The sequence below is a fragment of the Callithrix jacchus genome, chromosome 10, assembly GCF_049354715.1.
Source record: "Callithrix jacchus isolate 240 chromosome 10, calJac240_pri, whole genome shotgun sequence".
Taxonomy (NCBI): domain Eukaryota; kingdom Metazoa; phylum Chordata; class Mammalia; order Primates; family Cebidae; genus Callithrix; species Callithrix jacchus.
Genome location: NC_133511.1, coordinates 34,472,795 through 34,494,338, shown reverse-complemented (window position 1 = coordinate 34,494,338; position 21,544 = coordinate 34,472,795). Strand labels below are relative to the sequence as shown.

Genomic DNA, 21,544 nt, shown 5'->3' with positions numbered 1-21,544 from the left:
TTTGATTCGAGTCCTTAAAACCCTCTCTGGAAGTAGGCCACAGGATCCACCTACACTTCAGAGGCAAAGAAATGATGCTGAGGAAAGCTAAATGGACATTCCAAGGTGATGCACTGGCTGAGTGAATTGTGCTGGGTGGTTGGCAAAGCCAGGCATTTTCAGGGGCTTTTCTGTGATCTTATCCTGTCTCTTAAAAGCAGCTGGTACTCCTGACTCCCTACTCCAAGTTATGCCAAACAGAGGTGGGGGCTTAGACAGTGAGACAGACCTTTGTCCTCTTGCCCTGGAGCTAGGCAAGTTTCTGTATGGTGTTTGCATCCCCCTGCCTGCAGGGGGCCACAGGGTGTCACTCAGTCACCTTGGCCAGCACCACTTAGAACGCATCTGTACAGAACCTCGCTCCTGCCTCCTGACTCCTGCCTTCACCTTCCCCACCTGCCCCTCAAAGAGGCCTCCACAGGACCTGGGGGCCTGCGCTCTGCGGAGGTCCTGGTGGCGCTGCCTGGCTGTTCCCTCCCCAGCCCCACCCTGAGCCGACAGCTCACTGCTTCCTCCTCTCCCCTCACAGGAGCCTCCTCCTCAGACCCTGTTCTTGGCCTTCCATCCTCTCCCCACGGCTGATGGTCCCTCCAAGGCCGACTCCTAAGGAATCACCATCACCCTCCTTTCTATTCTGGGGGCTTCTGAGAGAGCCCAGCCTGATGCCAGGACAAAGGACAGAGAATTTAAGCACAGAAATCCCAGACCTGTTGTTCTCTCCATCCAGCGTGACCAGGGCCCAAGAGACCTGAGGTCCAGGGTGGGGTGTCCAGCGCCAGCCAAGCCGCGGCTCCAGCACGCCTCCCTAGAGCTCCCCGCACTGACGGGGCTGCAGGAGCAGGGGCAGTGGCACCCACACCAGCTCTGCAGTGATGCGGGCGGGAGGGAGATGAGAAGACCCTGCAGTCAAGTGGAGCATGGCTCTCCCTGGCTCCCTGCCCCTGAGCCCAGCACGACCACACAGGGAATTCTGACGACAAGAGAACAGGCCACGGGCATCACAAATGCCCTGCTCCTCTCCCCAGCCCCTGCTCTTTCCAAGAGCTGCCCGCAAATCAGACATACCTCTGTGGCTCTCCTCTGGTTCATGTTTACAGAGCTTAAGGCTGTCTTTGATCCCAATAGGCACCCAGCCCTGCATGGGGAGAGCCCAGGGCCTAATAGGCACCCCCTGTACCTCAGGCTATGGTGGGAGCAGACTCCCTTCATCTGGCCCCTCTTCCCTCACGCCTTCTCCTCCAGCACTGGCAAGGGATTGGGCTCTAGAGCCAGCACAGGTCACTGCCTGACCTGGACTAAGAACCCCACGGCACCTCTGTCCACACACTGCCTCCCCACCGCCCACCTGGGCTGCTAGGCCCCTCACTTGGAATGGGCTGGGGAGGGAAGGCGCCTTTTACTGCAGCTCTTCAGAGCCACAGACCTCAGGGTGGAGTGAGCCCACGGTGGGCAGTGGGCAAGGCAGTGGGTGACAGGCAAGGCGGGACCTCCTGCAGCTTGGAAAGAAGAGGCAGGCCAAGGCCCTTCCCTAACTCCAGCTCCCTCCTGCCCCTGGTCTGAAGAGGAGGGCTCTGGAGTAGCAGAGGGACTGAAGAAAAGGGGACAGGGGCTGGTAGGACATTGAGCAGGAGGAGGCCAGAGCACACTGCTTCGGAAATTACTCAACACAAAAAAGGGAAAGAAAATGTCACTTCCCCTAAGTTGGGAGAATGCAAAGCTACCCCGCCTCATGTCCGGCTGCCCACTTTCCACCCTAGAGAAAGAACAGAGTGCCTCACCCCCTCCCCAGGTCTCCAGGGCCTCTGGAGAGGGCCTGGGCTCCCCCTAGCCCAGCTGGGCTCTCTGGTGGTGGTCTGGCTCATTCTCCCGCAAGTTGGAAGCACAATTTCCCCCCCAAGTGGAGGAAAAGGAAAGGGCCCCAGCCTACTGAAGAGGTGTTTATTCTTTAACTAACAGCCTCCCACTCTATTAAGACTGATCAGGACAGGTCTGAGGGCCATTCAGAACCCACACCTCAGTGGGCAGGTGAGTGGGGCTCAGTCCAGAGACCTAACATTCAGAATACAGCATTAGCTGCCTATTTTGAGATGGATTTAACCTCCCACAGTGTTCATGAGACCATCTGATGGAATCAGATCTCTGAGCCCACCTCTTACACCCTGGATGCCATTTTGGAAACCAAGCCCTTGGAAGCAAGTGGGGTAGCATGTGAGAAGGGAGGAGGTTCACAGGGGGTGAACTTAGGTATGGGCACTCTCCTGCCTCACTCACGGAAGCCAGCCCTGAGTGCTGAGGTCAGCTTGGCTGGTCTGAGGCCACCTTCTTAGCCAAAAACCCAGGTTTCATTTTCAGGAAATTGATAATGAACAATAAAATGGGGGGACTTCTTTCAGCAGATGCTAGGTCAGATGTTTTCACCTAATATCCTCTTTTAGCTGCATGTATATTTATTTATAATTATAACCCTGGTGGACTGCAGCCTTCATCTTTGTTGGGAATGAGTTTGTGACAAATCAGAAATGGGTCCATCATGACGATTGTTTTCCAAACCCAGTCAGTTCCCTGTTCCCTTGCTGGCAAGCCCCACCACAAAGGAGTGAGGCCAGTGACTAGGAGTTCCAAGAACAGAGGCTGGGGTGAGGGTGGCACCCAGGCAGCTGCATCTGGTCTGTTTTAATTTAACTGTATTTAATTTGCTTTCAAAATTAAAAGTCAAATACAGTTTTTAACAGTCCTAATCCTCTTCAGCCCTGCCTTATTTTATTCTCATTTGTTAATTTAGCTACCCAACAAGTATTTATCAGATGCCTGTTAGAAGCAGGCATAATTCTAGGAGCCGGCACACAGCAATGAAAAAGACGGCTCCTGTCTTCACAGAACTGAGCCACTGATGAGAGGAGACAAATGCATGGTATTTCAGATGCAATCTGTTGTATGGAGAATGACGCTGAGTTGGGGAGACAGAGGGTAGCAGTGGAGAAGGGTCAGTGACCAGAAAGGCCTCCCTGATAAGGTGACGTCTGAGCAAAGCAGCAAATCCTGACATGCAGCTCCCTGGGTCCAAGGAGAAAGAACTCTCCAGCAGGTGGAACAAAGGCTGCTCAGCCTGCTTATAGAGCAGCAGAAAGACCACCTGGCTCAGCTGACTGGGCAGGCGCTGCTGGGGCAAACAGCAGTGAGGGATGAGGTGGCATGGGAGCAGGGAGTCCCCAGGCACCAGGTGAAACCAGAAGGCAATGGGGGGTCTAGCATAGAGGACTAACAATCTATCCACCTCTCAGAAGAGCTGCCCTGCTACTGCGCAGAGGAGAAATTGAGAGGGCAAGGGCAGGTGGAGGCATGGCTCCTGCAATCATCCAGGCCAAGATGCTGTGGGCTGAATGGGGGCATAGGGGTTGGGGCAGAGAGAAGCGGTCAAATTCTAGCCGAGTTTAGGAGGCAGAGCCAGTAGGATCTGCCTCTGGATTGGATGTGGGAGATAAAGAGAGGCGCCCAAAATAGCCTGAGAAACGGAACAGCACTGCCGTTTCCGGATAGGAGGCTGCGTGCAGGAGGGGTAACATGGGGAACTGGAGCTCTGTGTCAGGTGCCTGTTAGACACATGCAGAAGAAAGGTGCAAAAAAGCCTCCCACATGCCTGGAGCTCAGGTGCAGGCCAGCATCAGCTGGTGTGAGTGTTGAGCCTACTTCCAGGTGTCAGGTGAGACTTTGTGCAGTGAATGTGGACAGAGGAAAGAAACAGTCCAAGGAGTGAGCCAAAGACCCCCAGCAATCAGAGGCTGGGGTGTGAAGAGGGGTCCTCCAAAGAGGCTTAGATGAGGCCTTACCATGTGGAAGATATGGACAAATCCTTAGTTAACAGAGGGGAGTAAGTTCTGCCAAGAGGTACTTTGATAGAGAAGCGGAGGAGTTAACTGGCGGAAGAGAAGGGCAAGAATAAGATGCTGGCGCAAGACAACCTCACCTTTGGAAACAGCAGTGTGTCCTGCTCAGGTCTGCATGGAGGTGTGATCCAAGAGGCACTTTACAGGAGGATTTGCAAGAAGATTCCTTCCCATTCCAGTTCCATCACTTTCTCACAGAACACAGCTCATACGCAGCTTTGCAGAAGCACACACTCAGGTAAAGTGGGGCAGACGACCTGCGCCCAGCTCAGGCCACACCCACGTACTCCTCGTCTCATCCACACCTTAACCCCAGGCTTGCCGTTCCAAGGCAGTTCCAGAAGAACCGGTGAGTTTGGGCAAAACTGGAGACCCTGCCCCATTTTGTTCCTTTTAATAAGCTTCATTTAATAAGCCCTTGACCCAGCTCAGCTGCAGGACTGCACACCATGAATGTCCCCTGCACCGCCCCCTGGGCAGCCACACTCGGGCAGCAAGCCTGCTGGCCTCAGTGAGCTCCACCGCCCACCATTCCCCAGCCCACCTTCATGGGGCTCAGAGCTCTCACTGTGCCGGGGATGTGTGTGCTACATGACTTTTTGACTGTTATTGGAGATTATTTGCTTTTGGCAGTAGATGCCAGATGTAGTTTGTGAAGCAAAACTCAGCCCCAGACTTAACTCCTATATGGTGCCCCTGGCTGCCTGGCAGATTCTTACCCCCGCCCACCAGCATGAGAACGAATTTGCATTTGACCTGTCCTCTCCAGGACACTTCCAATCCAGCAACATTTGAAGGGGAGATGGGGTCAGGAGGAGAGTATGAGGCCAGGATCAGGGCCCACTCATCCCACAGATGGTCCAAGTCTGGACCCCTGGGCAGCAGTGGGGCCCAATGGGAACCTGACAGAGAAAACAAAACTCATCTTCCAGACAGCCTTCCCCTCTGGCAAGAGTGGCACACGTGACCACTATCAGAAGAGGGGGTGTGATTCAACACTGTCGCTTTACTGCAACTCAGGACAGCGAGCCCACGCCAGCCGTTGGGCTGAGCCCCAGAACAAGACTCAGATGCAGATGTGGACACATTTGGAAGGAGGGCTGCTCTGCCCTGCTGCTCAGGTTTGGGGCTTCGGGGCAGAGGCCACTGAGCTGGGCCTTCTGTCCCTCCTCCCTGAATGTGCAGATATGGGCCATGGCTTCTGCCGGGACCCACACGTCCTCCTCAATGAGCAGCAAAGACACTGATTAACACAGGAAGACACAGGCCTGATGATTTGTTTCTCCAGCCCAGCCTGTCACCCTGTGGGAAGCAGCGAGTGGGAAGGGAAAAGGGAAGTCACATGTTTCTCACAGAGTTCCTTCCAGAATCCCAAAGAAGGCTCAGAAGGTTGTGAAGGAAGAACAAAGTCAGCTCAGGTGAGACACCCCCTCCCCACCCTCTCCACTGGTGACACACCCACGGTTTTGGGGATAAAAGGGACCATGAGGGATGTGGCCAAGCCTCCCAAGAACCAGCAAAGAGCACACCTGAATCCAGCAGACACTCGAGGGCTGTGATTTCCAGGGTAGGGGCATGTTTCAGCACCTTTCCTGAGGCCAAAGGCTTGGCGATCTGATCAGCCGCTCCCACCCTAGAGACAGCCCAGCAGCCTTGGCAGAAGAGCAGGGCTATGGGAAATGCATCATCAACACAGCCAGGCCCAGAGCCACCTTTCCCTGCAGGCTCAGGGTTTTGAGCAGAGGCAGGGCAGACTGTAGCACCCTGTCCCTGAGGCTGCTACTGAAGGACACACTTTTGCAGGAGAGGGATGAGGCAGCAGCTACCAGGATTCAAGTCTGGAGGAGGTGGCAGTCTCCCACAGGCACCAGCAGAAGGGGGCGCAGCTGCTCACTTAATGTACTGGTTCCTGCCCAGGTGGGGGCTTTCTGTGAACTGTAACGCAGGGCCCGCCATCATCTCCTCAAAAACGATAACCTGCGGAGAGAGGGCCCTGATGGGAGGGCAACTGAGGTCTGTCCTGGAGCCAGGGGAGGTGCTGGGAGGCGGCAGGTCGGAAGGAAAGGGTTTGGGAACCAGGCTGGAAGGGACAGGGACCAAACAACTCGTCTGCAGAGAGGAGGAGGGAGGAAGAACCTGGCTGACACCTCTGCATCCCCGCCACCCTGACCAAAGGCTCCCTGGGAGGGCAGCTGGGCGGGGCATCTTAGGGAATGGGAAGGGGCTGGAAGCTCCCACCTGGTTGATTCCGCTGCTCAACCAGGGACCTGGGAGGTACAGCGTCTTCTGGGGTCCAATGTTCCAGTAACGTCCAAGGTTCTGGCCATTGATGAATACAACCCCCTTCTCCCAGCCCTTGAGACAGAGGGAAGGGTGTTCATCTACCACGAGAGCCACAGCAAAAGTGAAGGCAGACACACACCAGGCGTGCTTATCTCGGGTCCAAGAAACCAAAGCAAGCCAGTGTCTGAACAGCCATGAGGGCGAGCAGGTGGGATGCTCTGTTTGCGTTCCCCCAGTGCCTCCTCCCAGGCATGTCCCCCAAGCTCAGACTGCATGTGGGAAGCATCAGGTGGTTCTTCTGCTGTGAGCCCACTCCCCAGGCCCAGGAAGGCCCCAGTGCCCTCTCAGACCCTCTGGGCACAGGAGCCACCAAGGGCTAACACCAAGCTCATGTGGCTTTGGCTCAGAGACCTCTGAGATGAGAGGAAGGTGGGAGAATCTGGCAGAGAAAGAGGGCTACCAACCTCCAGCTTCAGAAAGGTGTCACAAGGAGTGGAGGTGATGGACAAGCTACTCAAGAAGAAAGCAGGAAAGGTGGGTGTTTCTGGGAGGGAACTCCATTTGTCCGGGCCGAACCTAAGGACAGAATGAGAGGCAGGAGAAGGAGGAGGCCCTTCCTCAGATCTGGTCCCAGTCCTGCAGCTAATTCCCCATCCAATGCTGCCCACCTCTTAACCAGGACACAGAACGACAGCAGGGTAAGATGCTGAGAATTCCTAGTCTGCAAACGAGGCTTCCAGTGCAGATGCCACCCCTCACCTTGGGCCAGCTGATCTGGCCCCTGGGTGCATTCACACCTGGGTGAGGGCCAGGCCACAGTGCCCTATGAACCCCTGGGCCCCACTGCACAGTGCTGTACCTATGAGAGCACGTGCTGGCGCTGGGCAGGGACCCACCTCTGAAAGAAGCTCTTCTTCATATCCAGGCTGTAGATTCTGAATTTTTTCAGAGGTGAATCATTCAGATAGAGATTTCCAATTAAGCCTGTGGGAGGAAGGCAGGACATGTGGGTAGTCCAAAGGCAGGGGCTGGGTCAGCCGGACCAGGGCCATGAGGAGAGGCCCTGGGAAGCTGGGGTGAGGAGTGCGGAAGTGTACACTCCCGGAGGAGCTGTTTGCTTGCAAGCAAGGCTGCCTAGCAACTCTACGGGGAATAGGACGGAGGAAGACCCTTGGTTTTGCCATGGGAAGGATATAGAGCTGAGGTGTTACAGGGCAAGAACAGCCTCTGGCCTCTCTCCGAAGGAACCCAAGAGGGTTCTGGCCTAGCTGCAGGGCCAGTTTCAGTGGGGTCCAGGCTACACAGACTGAGTAACTCAGGCAGAAGTCATCTGTGCCACCAAGGATTAAAGCTGTGCTTTAGGAGTATCTGGACTGTGGTCGGATGACACCCTCACTCAGGCATCCAGCAGGGAGAAGCTGTGACCCCTTGAGGAGCCACTCATTGGTCTCCGGGGCCTGGCCAGTGCTGCCAGTCTCAGATCTCAGAGCTGCTGAGTGGCCAGTGTGGGAATTTGGAGGCTTGGGACTGTGGAGAGGCCTCATGGGGCCTACAGACTCTGAAGCGGCAGGAGCAGGTGTATGTGGGCACACACATTTCTCAAGGGAGGTCTGTGACTTATAAACATTGAACTGTGATCCAGAAGACAGGCCTCTACAATGGGGGCTCAGGGGACCCTCATCGAGGGGTCAGGGAAGCAAAGACAGGAACAACAGTTAGGCTGGTGCTCCTTCCAACTCCCAGGAGAACAATGGAAGTGGGGACTGGCCCAGGGAAGGAGCTGCTGAGGGAAAAGGAGTGTGGGTCTGGATGGTGCTGGATGCTGCTCTGAGGCCTGTCTGGAGGGGCCCTGATCCCCAGGACCCAGGCCCTAGTGTCTGGGCCGTTTCGCTTTCCTGGCAGGCCACCAGATGGCTCTCGGATGAAATGCGGACCAAGAAGAGCTCTTCAAGTTTCATCCACTACACACACAGACACCTCGAGAGAACGCGGAGGTCACCAGTGCTGCTCACCACAGTCACATTCATTTTTTTATAACTTACCTGAAACCACCCACATTTAGCTAGAGCTTTTTTAAAGGAAGGGCTAAATTAAAGCATGAAAGATATAGTAGGCTGGGAAACCTACAGCAAATTGGCAGCCATTCCCAGAGGGGCGTGCTGCCGAGAGGCGCTTTGTCTGCTGTATGACCCGCATCCTTCTCCCCCAGCACTTGAGATAAGCTATGGATTTCCCAAGATGGATCAAGAAGAGAAATCAGTGTGGAGGCCCAAGAAGGCAGGGGTCTTGTGCCTTTCCTTGGATTCCTGGAAATCCCATTCATTGCTCCTTACTGCCATCCCCCAAACAGACATCCTTGTGGAAACCGACTGCAGCCCAGGAGAGACAAGAGGCCAGCCCAGTGTTCACCGTGTTTATATCACGAGCACACAGACGATACACACGTGCAGTGCTCACGGGGCTGTCATCTTCCAGATAGCCCCAGCAGGGCTTCGGTGGCCCACTCAGAACTGGCCTCATATATGGGACAACCCAGCCTCCACCTCTCTGCAAGGGGCCTCCATGGCCTGGTGGCATGCTAGCATGGAGAAGCAACAGCCACCTACGTGCCCAGCACATCTGCTCTTCTTTCAACATGTGCTGAGACCCACCTTTGCGCTGGTCATCAATATTCTCCCCGTAGTTGACTCGCCCGCGATTCTCCACCAAGATTCTTAGCACGGTATAACCCTGCTGGGAACAGGGGGCCAACGATGACCTCCAGAAGGCCACAGCTGCCCCTCAGAATTTGCCCATGAGCCCCAGTTCTTCCATACACTCTGGGGATAGGAGTGCACATCCCAGCTGGGCAGAAAGCCACACTCACTCTCTCTACCTGCTGCTTGTGGGTAAGAAGCCATGGGTCTCTAGGTCTTCCTCAGTGACTCCCCCCAGGCTTCCTCGAAGCAGCAGGGGCTAGTCATCACCCAGCTCCCAAAGACAACAAACCTGGATCAGGGGGACAGCGATTTTGGTTGTCTTGTAGTCCAAGAATCCTATGGATACTGTGTTCACAAACACCTGTCAAAGGGAACAGATGGGAGCATCCATGGCCAACAGGAGGAGGGTAAGCGGGACCTCCACTAGGCCAAGGGCAGCACTGTGTGCCTGTGGGCAGACGAGGGGCCAGCAGGCAGAGCAGAAATGAATGCCCCTGTGAAGATTCGCGGAGCTGACTTGGACGGGCCATTTTTACACACTGGCAATAGCTGATTCTGCGGGGAGGGCATGAGATGCGTATTGCAGGGCTGCTCACTAGAAGGTCACAGGAATTTAGAAGAGAAGTTGCTACCTGTCCCCGATCACGCACGCGGCCACTGAGGATGCCGGACGAAGCGATGTTGGTCTCATAGAGAATGTACCCAAAGGACTGTCCATTTCCCCCATTGACAGGCAGGTTCTCCATATTGATGGGCTTTTCAGATTTGATTGGCTGCGTACAGAGGAGACAGAGGAGCAGGCAGGCTGAGGAGAAGTGGGGTCACAGACAGACTGCCTGGGAGCTGGCACATGGGGTGGAAGGAGGGGTTTGGCAGGAGCTTTCTATTTTGACTTCTAATTACACTGAACCTACAACTCTCCAGGGCGACAGAGAAGAGGGCGGGACAAAGGGGTGTGCACCAGCAGAGTGCAGCCTGCAGGCGGGGGACACTCATCACAGCCCCCCTCAGTCCGATGGAGGAGGCACCCTCTTTTCAAGGAGGGGGGGCCTGTTCCTCTTCCCCTCACTCTCCTCTCTGAGGCTGTAGGAAGGAAAAGCCCACTGGGCCACCCACTGTCCCTCAAGGGCCTTTGTTTCTCCCCACGCCACACTCCAGCATGAGTTTGTCCTTTTCACTCTGAGCTCCAAGGCTGGAGAGCAGACCTCAGAGCCATCAGGCACCGGCCTTTCTCTCCCACACCCCCTGTCTGGAGGGGTTCTGGGCCGTGCTGCCCCCACAACTGCCCCCAGCACTCACCTCCCCCATGTACTTGAGGGCGTCCCATAGGGACAGGTACAAGACTGGCGTTATGGGCTCATGTGACATCTTGGGAATAAGGTCAGGTGGGGGAGGCAGAGGGATGCCTGCAACACACAGATAACAGGGTCAACCCAAGGAACCCAAATGTCACCACCCGCTCGTCCTCCCCACCCAGCTCCCATCCACAGGCCCAACGTGCTGCTGCATCCCAGCACCAAAAGGAAAAACTCTCAGTACCCGCTTCCTCCCACTGGCCAAGGCCAAGGGAGGAAGACCAGGCCTGGGGGCAGGCTGGGGGCATTCTCCCGTCCTCCATAGGAGATAAGGAGCCTTAACACCTGTAACAGGTGAAGCTGGCAAGATAAAGACTATGATGGAAGCAGCCTCACACACCTCCCTGTCCTTGTCCAGGACATTCTTCCACACAGATGAACTAGGGTGGAGGTGGGACAGTAAGGAACTCTTTAGGGGTCTGAGAGCAAAAGCGAGGCCTGAGTTGGCACTTGACTCTGCTGCTGCTGGGTACCTGAAATGGAGCCAAAGAAGTCTCGAAGCTTCATGTACTTGGCCGTGTAATCTCCAGCTTCTGTCAGCACAGCGTCATAGTCTGCAAGACACCGGGCCCCATCATGGTCATTCCTGTCCCCAGCAAAGCACATGTGGCAGCATGAAGAACAGGGAAAAGCTCAGGGGGGCAGTAGGTCTTGATCTCAGCCATTGGGGAGGCAAAAAACTTTTGAGCCATTCAGACAAAATACTGCAGACACAAAAAACCATGCATCTACAAGTGTCCATCAGGCCAGGTGCGGTGGCTCACACCTGTAATCCCAGCACTTTGGGAGGCCAAGGCAGGAGGATCACTTGAGACCAGCCTGGGCAACACAGCAAGACCCCATCTCTAGACAAAATTTTAAAAATTAGCCAGGGGTTGGCTGCATACTTGAGGTCCCAGCCACTCAGGAGGCTGAAGCAGGAGAATTGCTTGAGCCCAGGTGTTTGAGGCTGCAGTGAGCGAGGATCACACTACTGCACTCCAGGCTGGGTGACTGTGTGAGACTCTCACAAATTCAAAAAACACAAACTGTCCATGATCACAGTATGGCCCTAAATTTCTAGCTGCAGGTATAATTTCTACTTTCTGGGACTCTCATAGGGAGCAGGATCACACCTCCTCAAGGGCCTGGGCAGGGAGGGCCCCCCTGACACTGTCCCTCCCTGTCACCGTAAGGGGTCCTATTTCCACTTCCTCTGGCCAACCTCTGCCAAAGAGGCCTCTCTGCAGAGTGGCCTGCTCACAGGAACACCACCTGGCTTGAGGCTCTCCTCCCCTGGAAGTGCAATATGACCGTCCAGGCAAAGCACCCACCTTCTCCAGGTACTCTATTGCCAAAGACACTGAAGGTGCCAGAAGTTGACCCTGAGGGCCTCTCCACAGCAAGCCCCAGCCATGCCCATGCAGGGCAGACCAGGGAAGGCAGTGTTGACCCTGAGGGCCTCTCCACAGCAAGCCCCAGCCATGCCCATGCAGGGCAGACCAGGGAAGGCAGTGTTGACCCTGAGGGCCTCTCCACAGCAAGCCCCAGCCATGCCCATGCAGGGCAGACCAGGGAAGGCAGTGTTGACCCTGAGGGCCTCTCCACAGCAAGCCCCAGCCATGCCCATGCAGGGCAGACCAGGGAAGGCAGTGTTGACCCTGAGGGCCTCTCCACAGCAAGCCCCAGCCATGCCCATGCAGGGCAGACCAGGGAAGGCAGTGTTGACCCTGGGGGCCTCTCCACAGCAAGTCCCAGCCATGCCCATGCAGGGCAGACCAGGGAAGGCAGAAGTTGACCCTGAGGGCCTCTCCACAGCAAGCCCCAGCCATGCCCATGCAGGGCAGACCAGGGAAGGCAGTGTTGATGAATACTTGCCGTAGCTGGTGACATCTGACTTGTAGTCATGGAAGTGCATGGCTCCATTCATGAAGCCAAAGTTGGTGCCTCCATGGAACATGTAGAGGTTGATGGAGGAGCCGGCATCCACAATGGCAGACACTGTTTTTAAAACCTCTGCCAGAAGAGGGAGAAAGGGGATGTGCAGAGTGACTTAAAGTCCTAGACGAGCCGGGTTCCCTTCACTACTCTCCTCTTTCCCAGTCCCACCTCAAGGCCAGCCTTGTCACTCTGTCATTCTAGCTCTCACTAAAACCCCAATCACAGAAGATTAGGGGTGGAGGAAGTGTGGGCCAGAATCATGGCCCCAGAGCTCCAGCCTCCAGTTGTTTGTAAATCCTGGTCAAGTCTCCGAGCTCCATGCAGACCACCTGCAGCCCAGGCTGGCCAGGGCCTTCCAGCCAGCACGATCTCACCAGGTGAATCTGCCTGACCAAGTGTCTCAAATGCACAAAGATGGGACACATCCCTAGAGAGAAAACTCTGATACCTCCCCCTTCTACCTTTGTTAGGAAGTAAACCATGACATGACAAGATCATAGCAAAGGAGAAAATGAATGGTTGATAAATATATATTTTATTAATATAAATCAAAGAAACGCAGACTAAAATGATGTGCTGGGTAGACAAATATTAAAAGTTATTTTAATATGCAGAGTTGCTGAATCTGTGGGAAATGGGTGTGCTCATTCAGCAGCACCGGTGGAAGCGGCCACCAACTTTCTGGGGACTGAGGGATGACCGTGTGCATCAGCAGGGCCCTGAGGCTGCGCCGCTCACCACAGGGAAAGCCAGGTGCGCAGAGCGCAGGCTCCGGGATGCTCACGCAGATGGCGGCTTCACGGAACCACTGGGAATGACCCGAGCGACTGGGTCCTCAAAGCGTGTTTTAGACTGGGGTTCTTCACATGCTTTTTTTTTTTTTTTTTGAGATCGAGTTTCGCTTTTGTTACCCAGGCTGGAGTGCAATGGCGCGATCTCGGCTCACCGCAACCTCCGCCTCCTGGGTTCAGGCAATTCTCCTGCCTCAGCCTCCTGAGTAGCTGGGATTACAGGCACGTGCCACCATGCCCAGCTAATTTTTTGTATCTTTAGTAGAGACGGGGTTTTACCATTTTGACCAGGATGGTCTTGATCTCTTGACCTCGTGATCCACCCGCCTCGGCCTCCCAAAGTGCTGGGATTACAGGCTTGAGCCACCGTGCCCGGCCTCTTCACATGCTTTAAAACAGTGATGTCAATCTGTATTTGGTCATATAGAAAGCTGTCAGTACGTGCATTAACTAGCACAAGCAGGTGACACCGTGTGAGTGCATCTGTCTTTGTGTGTGCGTACAGAGCTGTCTGTAGAGATATATAAATAACTGCCTGCATGGGATACATCTAAATGTTTTCTCTGGGCTCCGGGATTTTTATTTCTTCTCTATCCTTTTTCTGTATTTTCCGGATGTTTCCAATAAGCATGCGTTACTCTTCTAATTACAAAAACATGAACAAGCAATGTTAAAAGCCTTCCTGTTCATCAAAGTGTCAAGACAAATGACTCAGGAATATCCAGTCAATTTCTGCACGCAGATAATCCCAGCAGTCTTGCACCCCCTATGGCTGACTTACATCAGTTAGCAGGTGACTAAGAAACCCATTCTCACTTCTTAAGCAGCACACATGCTGGATGTAGTAACTGCAAGCACTCACCAGAAGAATCCAAGATATTGTGAGGGCCTCCCCACGAGTCAAACCACCCCGTCCAGTACTCCATCACCATCTTGGGCTGAGTCCCCTGGACACCACAAAATGAGAGTTAGACAAGCAGTCTGGCCAGACAAAAAAGAGGGAAGCGCTTCATGGAGGGGAGCCCCAGGATCTCTGCAGTCTCCACTCTCCCCTGGCTGCATATCTACTGCCTAGAGGCCTTTGGAGGTGGGACAGTGGTGAGGGCCAAATTCACCTGCACACCACCTGCTCTCCTGTCACATGTGGACTCCACACCAGAAGGTATAGAGCCAAAAACCTCCCAAAGTCAATATGGCAAACCCTGATGGTTTTCATGCTGCAATCGTGCTAGCAAGAAGACACCGGTTTGCTTTCTGGATCAAGCCAAGCTTTGCCTGTCCGCTTCCGGGAAGGGGGATGTTCTACCCAGGGCAGCTCCATATCTGAGAGGGACATGTGGACGCGGACCCCCTGGGTACTCCCTTCATTAGCAGAATAATCAGATGCTCTAAAGTGGGCCCTCTTCAAGGTCCAGCTTAGTTTAAACAGCAGTTTGCAGCATTTTCTGGTCAGAAAATCAGGGTCTTACAGCGTAGCCATTCACAGTGCAGGTTCTGCAGCCAGTATAAAGTTTGGATTTATACCCTGGCTGGTCACTCAACAAATCTTAAATCTTCTTTCTGAATACTGACTTTGGCATAGGACTGCCCCAAGGAGGCCAAGATCATTCCTGGGATCATGCTCCACTCTGCATGTTTGCAGAAACCCAGAGCACCTGGGGGACGTGTAAAGACTAACACGCTAGTATTTCAGGCTCTGTGCAAGACAGCCTTCCTCACTCATTCAGTGACAGTTAAGTATTCTCTACATCAGTGATGGCCTTAAGTTCAGAGGGCAACTGCATACACAGGGGACGGGACACACTTATAGTCTGTTGAGTAGAAGGGACCAGCCATACCCAGCTTAAAGCCAAAGTAGTTACAAGAATTTTCTTAGCAAGACTGGCAGCTTGGTTTTCTTTACAAGCCACCTACCTCCCAAGAAGAGACACACTGCACCATGTTTAAGCCACTAAAAAGGGAGAAGCGGATTCGAAGTCCCGCAAGTCAGAAATCTCCCATGCCAGAAGCGAGCTGGTTGGTGTGGGGGTATCAGGGCTGAGAAGGTGGGTGTCCACGCATGGGCCAGGCCACCGTACTGCACAACTGGCTAAGAGCTGGAGCCCTGCAGGGAGACTGCAGTTCCCAAGCCACTCCTTACAGGGTGCCTCATGCACTCTCTGGCTGTCTCCTTCACTAGCTTATATGACTAAGGAGAATTAAATGAGAGAGTGCACATTATGCCCTCAGCACACTGCGCCTGGCGGGTAGGAAGTGCTCAAGAAACACTTGCATAGTTCTCCCCATCGTGAGTTGTGGACGCAGAGGACAAGTGAGGTGCTACTGGACATCGCCACTTGGAGCACACGTGGGGCCTGCACTGTGCATTCAGAGAGCCATTGATTTAGACAAAGAGGTGTCCAAGTCCCCTTCCTTAAGGAGAGAAGACATCTTAAAGTGCTTCAGCAGGGCCATTCTGTTAGCAGGACAGCCAGCCTGGGAAGGCTGGGGCATGGCTACCTCTCTAAGCATGACCTTGCAGGCTAAACATAAGGCATTCTGCTGTATCAGCTGCTGTGCTGGGTGCTTTCCAAATATTACCTCATGTAATCTTCAGACAACCCTGTGACTTGACACCATAAAGTGATGGACTATGATCATTCCCACTTAGAAGAAGAAAGAGATGCACAGAGAGGTTAAGTAACTTGCCCAAGGTCACAAAGCACAGGGTGCAAGATCCAGTCATCTTAGTCACAAGTGTGAGAGGCCCCCCTACCCCACTGCATACACGGGCAGGCACTCAGGAAATGCCGAGGAAGGAAGGCCAGGACCCTGCTGGATCTTGCCTGAGCCGCCTCACAGGAGCCCATCTGGGAGTGGGGCCAGCCCTCCCATTTCCACCTGGGAGCCTCCCACCCACTCTGGCATCTGCACTCTAGGAGGAGCCACAGCAAACACACGTGCGGCCCCACACAGCCATGGTGGCTCCACACAGATGTGCCTGAGGATGCAGCCCTGCTCTGAAAGACCATCGGCTGGAATGGAAAGCAGCCCAGCATCTCCACAGGCATCCATGCCTGTCCATCCAAGCACAGCTCCACTCCAGGCCCAGGACCAGTGTGACCATGCGGCAGGGGGACAGTCCGGGGCGTTCCCACCACTCAGTGAGCCAGGGGAAAGCCAGGGCCTCTCAGCTCTGCAGAGGGCTACAGCTTGGCCCCAGTCCATCCATCTCCTTCTGAGGGGCACATGAGCTCAAGAGAGGTCAGAATGGGAGTGCGGTGTAAATGCTTATCAGTCTGACAGATGTTGAGGGACATCTGGAAACTCCTCCCTCTCTCTGGACCTAGAGTGGACCATGCTTTCTGCCTTGCTGATGATGCTGATCTTTCTAGGACTGCAGGGATCTCACAGGTTAAGGTTAAATGTCTTATGTAGTATAGGACAGGGAAATTTTTCTTTCCCACTCAATCCCTGGGAGCAAGTCTAGAGCTAGTTGAGGCGACAAAAGTCGAGTCCTCTAGGAATGCACCAAAAGGGTCCCTCTCTTGGGGCAGTGGGTGCCATCTGCACTGCGTCAGCCTACACAGTAGCCCTCGGAGCTGTTTGTGGGCAGCGGGCATCACTGGCACACAGAGGAATGGGCGGGTGGCCGAGAGGCCAACAGCTCTGAGTTCGGCTCCCCGCGCTGGGGAAGCTGAGCATACTGGCCAGCACTCAAAACTCCTGCAGGCCGCTGAGCAGGGCAGGTGGCAGTTTCCCTAGGGCTGGACTTACCTGGACATTGAAGAGAAAGGTAGTCAGTAGCTGTAGCTCGTGTGTTGACTGCAAGTTGATGGTGGCCAGCACTGTTAAGGGGAAGAGGAGACAGAGACAAAGCATTGCCCCAGAGCCAGGGACCTTCTCAATCCACAAGCACCATAAAGTAACCGGCCTTGACACTGTTTCCCACCTCCAATTAGAAGGCAACCACAGCCAGGCACAGTGGCTCACACCTGTAATCCTAGCACTTTGGGAGGCTGAGACAGGAAGATCACTTGAGGCCAGGAGTTCGAGACCAGCCTGGCCAGCATGGCGAAACCCCATCTCTACTAAAAAACACAAAAAAAGTAGCCAGGCTTGGTGGTGCATGCATGTAATTTCAGCTACTCGAGAGGCTGAGGTGGGAGGATCACTTGAACCCAGGAGGCGGAAGTTGCAGTGAACTGAAATCATGTCACTGCACCCTAGTCTGGGTAACAAAGTGAGACTCTGTCTCACAAAAATAAGTAAGTCGGCTAGACTTATTTTGTGGTCTTGGAGGTTCTGCCACGCAGCACAGAGCTGAGAGGCAGTCACTTGCTAGGCACCCAACCTTAATCAGCTGTGACTTCTTTTTTTTTTTTTTAAGGAAGGCAGACTGCCACATGCAGCACCTCATTTGGATGTGCCTGGAGTCCTGAAAGCTTGACTACCCTACGTTCTCCTACAAATGGACCTTGAGAGCTTGTTTGGAGGTTCTAGCAGGGGAGCACAGCTACTCGTATACCCTTGACCAAAGACCGGTCCTCCTCTATTGGGGATGGTCGTCCTCTTCGACTGAGTGCGCAACTTCGGGAAGGACGCACATGGAGCGGTGAGGGAGGAAGGGGACATCCGCCTAGCCAGCCAGATCAGCCAAATCAATGCTGGTGATCAATGGGGTGACAGATGTCGCAGCCAGATCGCCCTCACATCCGATCAGCTGTGACTTCTACAAGCCGAGTGTGCACTTCTGTTCCTGTTCTTTTGTAAGAACCAGAACCTGATCCTTCCTTGGCACCCCAAGCACCTAGTCCAGGGTGATGATCTAAAGGAAGACTCCTCTCTGACTTCTTGAGAAGGGCTAATTCTGTATTTGACCCCGTAATACGTTCCTTTTAAAATTTAAAGTGCTGTTTTCAGTGGCTTTCCATCATTGAAACATATGCTCAAGAAATGTGTGCTCTGTTTGGCTGATAGCCAGGGATCCCCGCACCCACCCCAGCAGCACAGCCTGACCCTGGGGCCCCTCACCTGCCTGATGTCTGCCTAATAGTCAGTTCACCCGCATGGCTGTGGCCTGGGCTTCTACAGGCCTAAGCACACACAAGAGAAGCTGACCTGGACTGGCAAGCCCAGCCACCTTGACTCTCTGCTACAGGACATAAACCCCTGATTGCCAGTGAAGAAACGCAAGCGACAGCTGAGGCTCTGTGGAGGTGCAACAATTTGCTTCCAGGTCACAATCATTTGACTCAAGGTAGTCACAGAGCGGGGCTGAACACTGGGACCCCATGACACCAACCCATGGCCCTGCCTGATCACTGCCCTCCAGCAACCCACTGAGTGAGACCCTGCACCCAGGCCCCCCTCCCCTCAAACCAGAAGCCCTTTGAAGACAGGAGGCCACTCTGAAACTGAGTAGACTGAAGTCTCAAAGTCCACAGAATGCACATGGCTAAGTGAACACAAGCATCTCTGTCCTTCCTTCCTGACACCTCACAAATACAAGAGGGGGGGACACGTAGATGGCCACCAGGAACAGGAACAAGAGGAGTCATCGGACCTCCTGGGACACAGAGGACACAGTGACAGTAAACGGTCTAGGAGCACAGAAGAGGTGACAGTCGGCTCCAGCTCTGGTCCAAGGCTTCACCCCACTCACACCAGGCCCAGAGCACCACGAGGTGGCACCCCACCCCCAGCCTCAATCCTTGGTCCCACCTGGGCCCATCCCCTCTGCAGGGGCCATCCTGCCTGAGAATGCTGGGCCCCAGTGTTTGCAGGAGTGGGCGTGTGCGGGGAGGTAGAGGGGAGGGTGGAAGGGGGAAGCAGGCAGTCTCCATAGCACATTCCTGCCTGCTCCTGGCCTGGCCCAGAACAGTGGCAGCAAGAACCCAGGGCTTCTCCGGAAACACTTAACAGTGCTAGACATACCCCAAACACTGATAAGTGAGTGTCTCTTCTTGAAAAAGCCACCATGGCCCAATCACCCCACAGGGAAGAACTGCCAACACTCTCTCCCACACCCAGCGCTCCCGAGTGGCAGCACAGAGCCTCTTTTCTCATCTGATGGGTAAGGGCCTATCCAGAGAATCCCGTTGTGCAGGAGACAGTGGAACAGGCAGCAGGAAGACAGGCAAGCAGCGCCTGGGAAAGAGCACGGGCAGCACCCGGGACAGGAACACCGGCAGCACAGGAGACAGGAACACGGGGAGCACAGGAGACAGGAACATGGGCAGCGCCAGGGACAGGAAAATGGGCAGCACCAGGGACAGGAAAACGAGCAGCACCAGGGACAGGAACACGTGCAGCACAGGAGACAGGCACACGTGCAGCGCAGGAGACAGGAAAACAGGCAGCGCCAGGGACAGGAACACGGGCAGCGCCAGGGACAGGAAAACGGGCAGTGCCAGGGACAGGAAAACGGGCAGCACAGGAGACAGGAACACAGGCAGTGCCAAGGACAGGAACACGGGCAGCGCCAGGGACAGGAACACGGGCAGCGCCAGGGACAGGAAAACGGGCAGCTCCAGGGACAGGAACACGGGGAGCGCAGGAGAGAGGAACACAGGCAACGCAGGAGACAGGAACACGGGCAGCACAGGAGACAGGAACACGGGCAGCGCAGGAGACAGGAACATGGGCAGTGCAGGAGACAGGAACACGGGCAGCTCAGGAGATAGAAACACGGGCAGCGCAGGAGACAGGAACACGGGCAGTGCAGGAGACAGGAACCCAGGGAGCGCCCAGGACAGGAACACGGGCAGCGCAGGAGACAGGAACACGGGCAGCGCAGGAGATAGAAACACGGGCAGCGCAGGAGACAGGAACCCAGGGAGCGCCCAGGACAGGAACACGGGCAGCGCAGGAGACAGGAACACGGGCAGTGCAGGAGACAGGAACACGGGCAGCGCAGGAGACAGGAACACGGGCAGTGCAGGAGACAGGAACCCAGGGAGCGCCAAGGACAGGAACACGGGCAGCGCGGGAGACAGGAACAGGGGCAGCGCGGGGTAGGGTTAGGAAGAATACAGGCAGCTTTTTTTAAAAAAGCCAACTACCCTCGGAGAGAAATAAGAAATGTAGTATCCATTTTTAAAGTATGCTGTGAGAAGAGAAATACATTCAAGAAAAATGTGACCCAGGAAATGAGGGGAGGACTGGAAGATAAAAGTTCAGGAAGTCACTCGGAAAGTAAAATTGAAGAGCAAAGAGATTTAAGAAAGAAAAATAAAAAGATGTAGAGAATCGATACGAGCACTGAATACACAAACACCAGGACGACTGAAAGACCCACGGACAAGAGGGTGGAACACCATCAGAGACACACAGCCCGCCACAGTGAGCATTAACAGTGCAGGCTCGCAGGACCCGCAGCACCACATGAAGAGGAGGGCCGTCTTCCTGAGGAACATGGCAGGAGACAAGAAGGGAGCAGACACAGGAAAGGCTCAGGAACCGGAGTGTCCTGTATTGCAGCAGCAACAGCAGGTGCTGGGAAGTCTTGGAGCAATGCGCGCAGAACTCCAGAAAACAGGATTCCACGCAGGATGCTGCCACGCAGCAGCCCGCCGCCATGCAGGCCGGAACCATGAGAGCAAGGCCTCCAGACAGCCAGATCAGACCCAGAAGAATCAGACAGGTATAGGACCTGAGAAGCACCAGCACAGGTGTCTGGGATGTCTCTGACAAAGCATTTGCTTAAAAGAGAAAGCAGCAGAGGGGTTGAGGGTAGGAAAGAGAATTGAAATGAAAAGAAAAACAAACAGAATAATTACACAGAAAACTAAGCACACTGCAAAGTGAGTGGGTTGGCACCCGGAGAATTCACAGACACTGCGCAGGGCATCACCCACGTGGCAGGCGCCTTCAGTGAACCGTCCTCACACATCCACGAGGCCCTCACTGGTGCCTCCCAGGACTGAACAGCCACGCTGGCAGGAAAGTGCAGGGAGGGCAGGAAAGAACACCCATCACCCACTGGAACAAGAAGTCAATAGGCAGAATTTTAAAGCAAATGAGGCAGGGTTCTATATGCACAGTATTTAGAATTAAGAAGTGAAATATCCCAAGAAAAAGTCAGACTTGAAAATGGTCATTTCTGGAGAATGTGATGAAGAGCAGGCAACACTGTATTTCTCTAACAACATTTTCTATTATTTCACTTTTAGACCATTTAATTTTTTTAATTTAAAAAAATCATTCCAGGCAGCAGCTGGCACCAGGGGCATGCAGGTGGGTGCCTGGAGGTGGGAGGGCCACAGGGAGAAGCAGTAGAGACTCCTAGCTAGATGCAAGGCCTGTAACTGGGAGACTGCCAAGCACTAAAAACGTGCTCCAGCATCAAAAGGTGTCTCCTACACAGCCACAGCCCCTCCGGAGCCTGGAGCAGGCCTTAGAAGCACGGAAGGGAGACAGTGCCACCACGTGGAAACTTTGGGAATCACCACTGGTCCTCCCCACACCAGAGACACAGGGTCTTCGTCCCTGACTAAACTCACTTTGCCTGGGGACAAAAGCCTTTTCCTCCCCATTCATGGACCTTCACTCCCTAAGTGGCAGCCACATGCCAGGCGCTGCTGTAGGGATAT

At 54.4% G+C, this 21,544-nt stretch overlaps 2 protein-coding genes across 12 annotated transcripts in view; one reads left to right on the top strand and one right to left on the bottom strand.

Annotated features, from left to right (window-relative positions):
* Positions 1 to 17,907, top strand: part of B3GAT1 (beta-1,3-glucuronyltransferase 1) — a 47,314-nt gene extending 29,407 nt beyond the window's left edge. For 4 of the 8 annotated variants that reach the window (XM_078339216.1, XM_078339219.1, XM_009007174.5 and 1 more), the window contains exon 7: positions 569 to 2,777. The gene's annotated coding sequence lies outside the window, so the exon portion shown is untranslated. Of the gene's footprint in view, positions 1 to 568; positions 2,778 to 17,340 lie in introns of those variants that run through there. The other 4 variants (XM_078339218.1, XM_035265166.3, XM_017977667.4 and 1 more) reach the window with 2 other exon arrangements.
* Positions 4,306 to 21,544, bottom strand: part of GLB1L2 (galactosidase beta 1 like 2) — a 46,793-nt gene continuing 29,554 nt past the window's right edge. The window contains exons 8-19 of one of the 4 annotated variants that reach the window (XM_078339215.1): positions 16,728 to 16,798; positions 13,834 to 13,918; positions 12,118 to 12,255; positions 10,734 to 10,814; positions 10,205 to 10,311; positions 9,538 to 9,678; positions 9,195 to 9,266; positions 8,858 to 8,939; positions 7,103 to 7,190; positions 6,671 to 6,782; positions 6,162 to 6,278; positions 4,306 to 5,900 (exon numbers count right to left, since the gene is read on the bottom strand). In XM_078339215.1, coding sequence (XP_078195341.1) covers positions 5,814 to 5,900; positions 6,162 to 6,278; positions 6,671 to 6,782; positions 7,103 to 7,190; positions 8,858 to 8,939; positions 9,195 to 9,266; positions 9,538 to 9,678; positions 10,205 to 10,311; positions 10,734 to 10,814; positions 12,118 to 12,255; positions 13,834 to 13,918; positions 16,728 to 16,798 — 1,181 coding nt within the window. In that variant the 3' untranslated portion in view covers positions 4,306 to 5,813. Of the gene's footprint in view, positions 6,279 to 6,670; positions 6,783 to 7,102; positions 7,191 to 8,857; positions 8,940 to 9,194; positions 9,267 to 9,537; positions 9,679 to 10,204; positions 10,312 to 10,733; positions 10,815 to 12,117; positions 12,256 to 13,833; positions 13,919 to 16,727; positions 16,799 to 21,544 lie in introns of all 4 variants that reach the window. The other 3 variants (XM_035265165.3, XM_035265161.3, XM_078339214.1) reach the window with 3 other exon arrangements.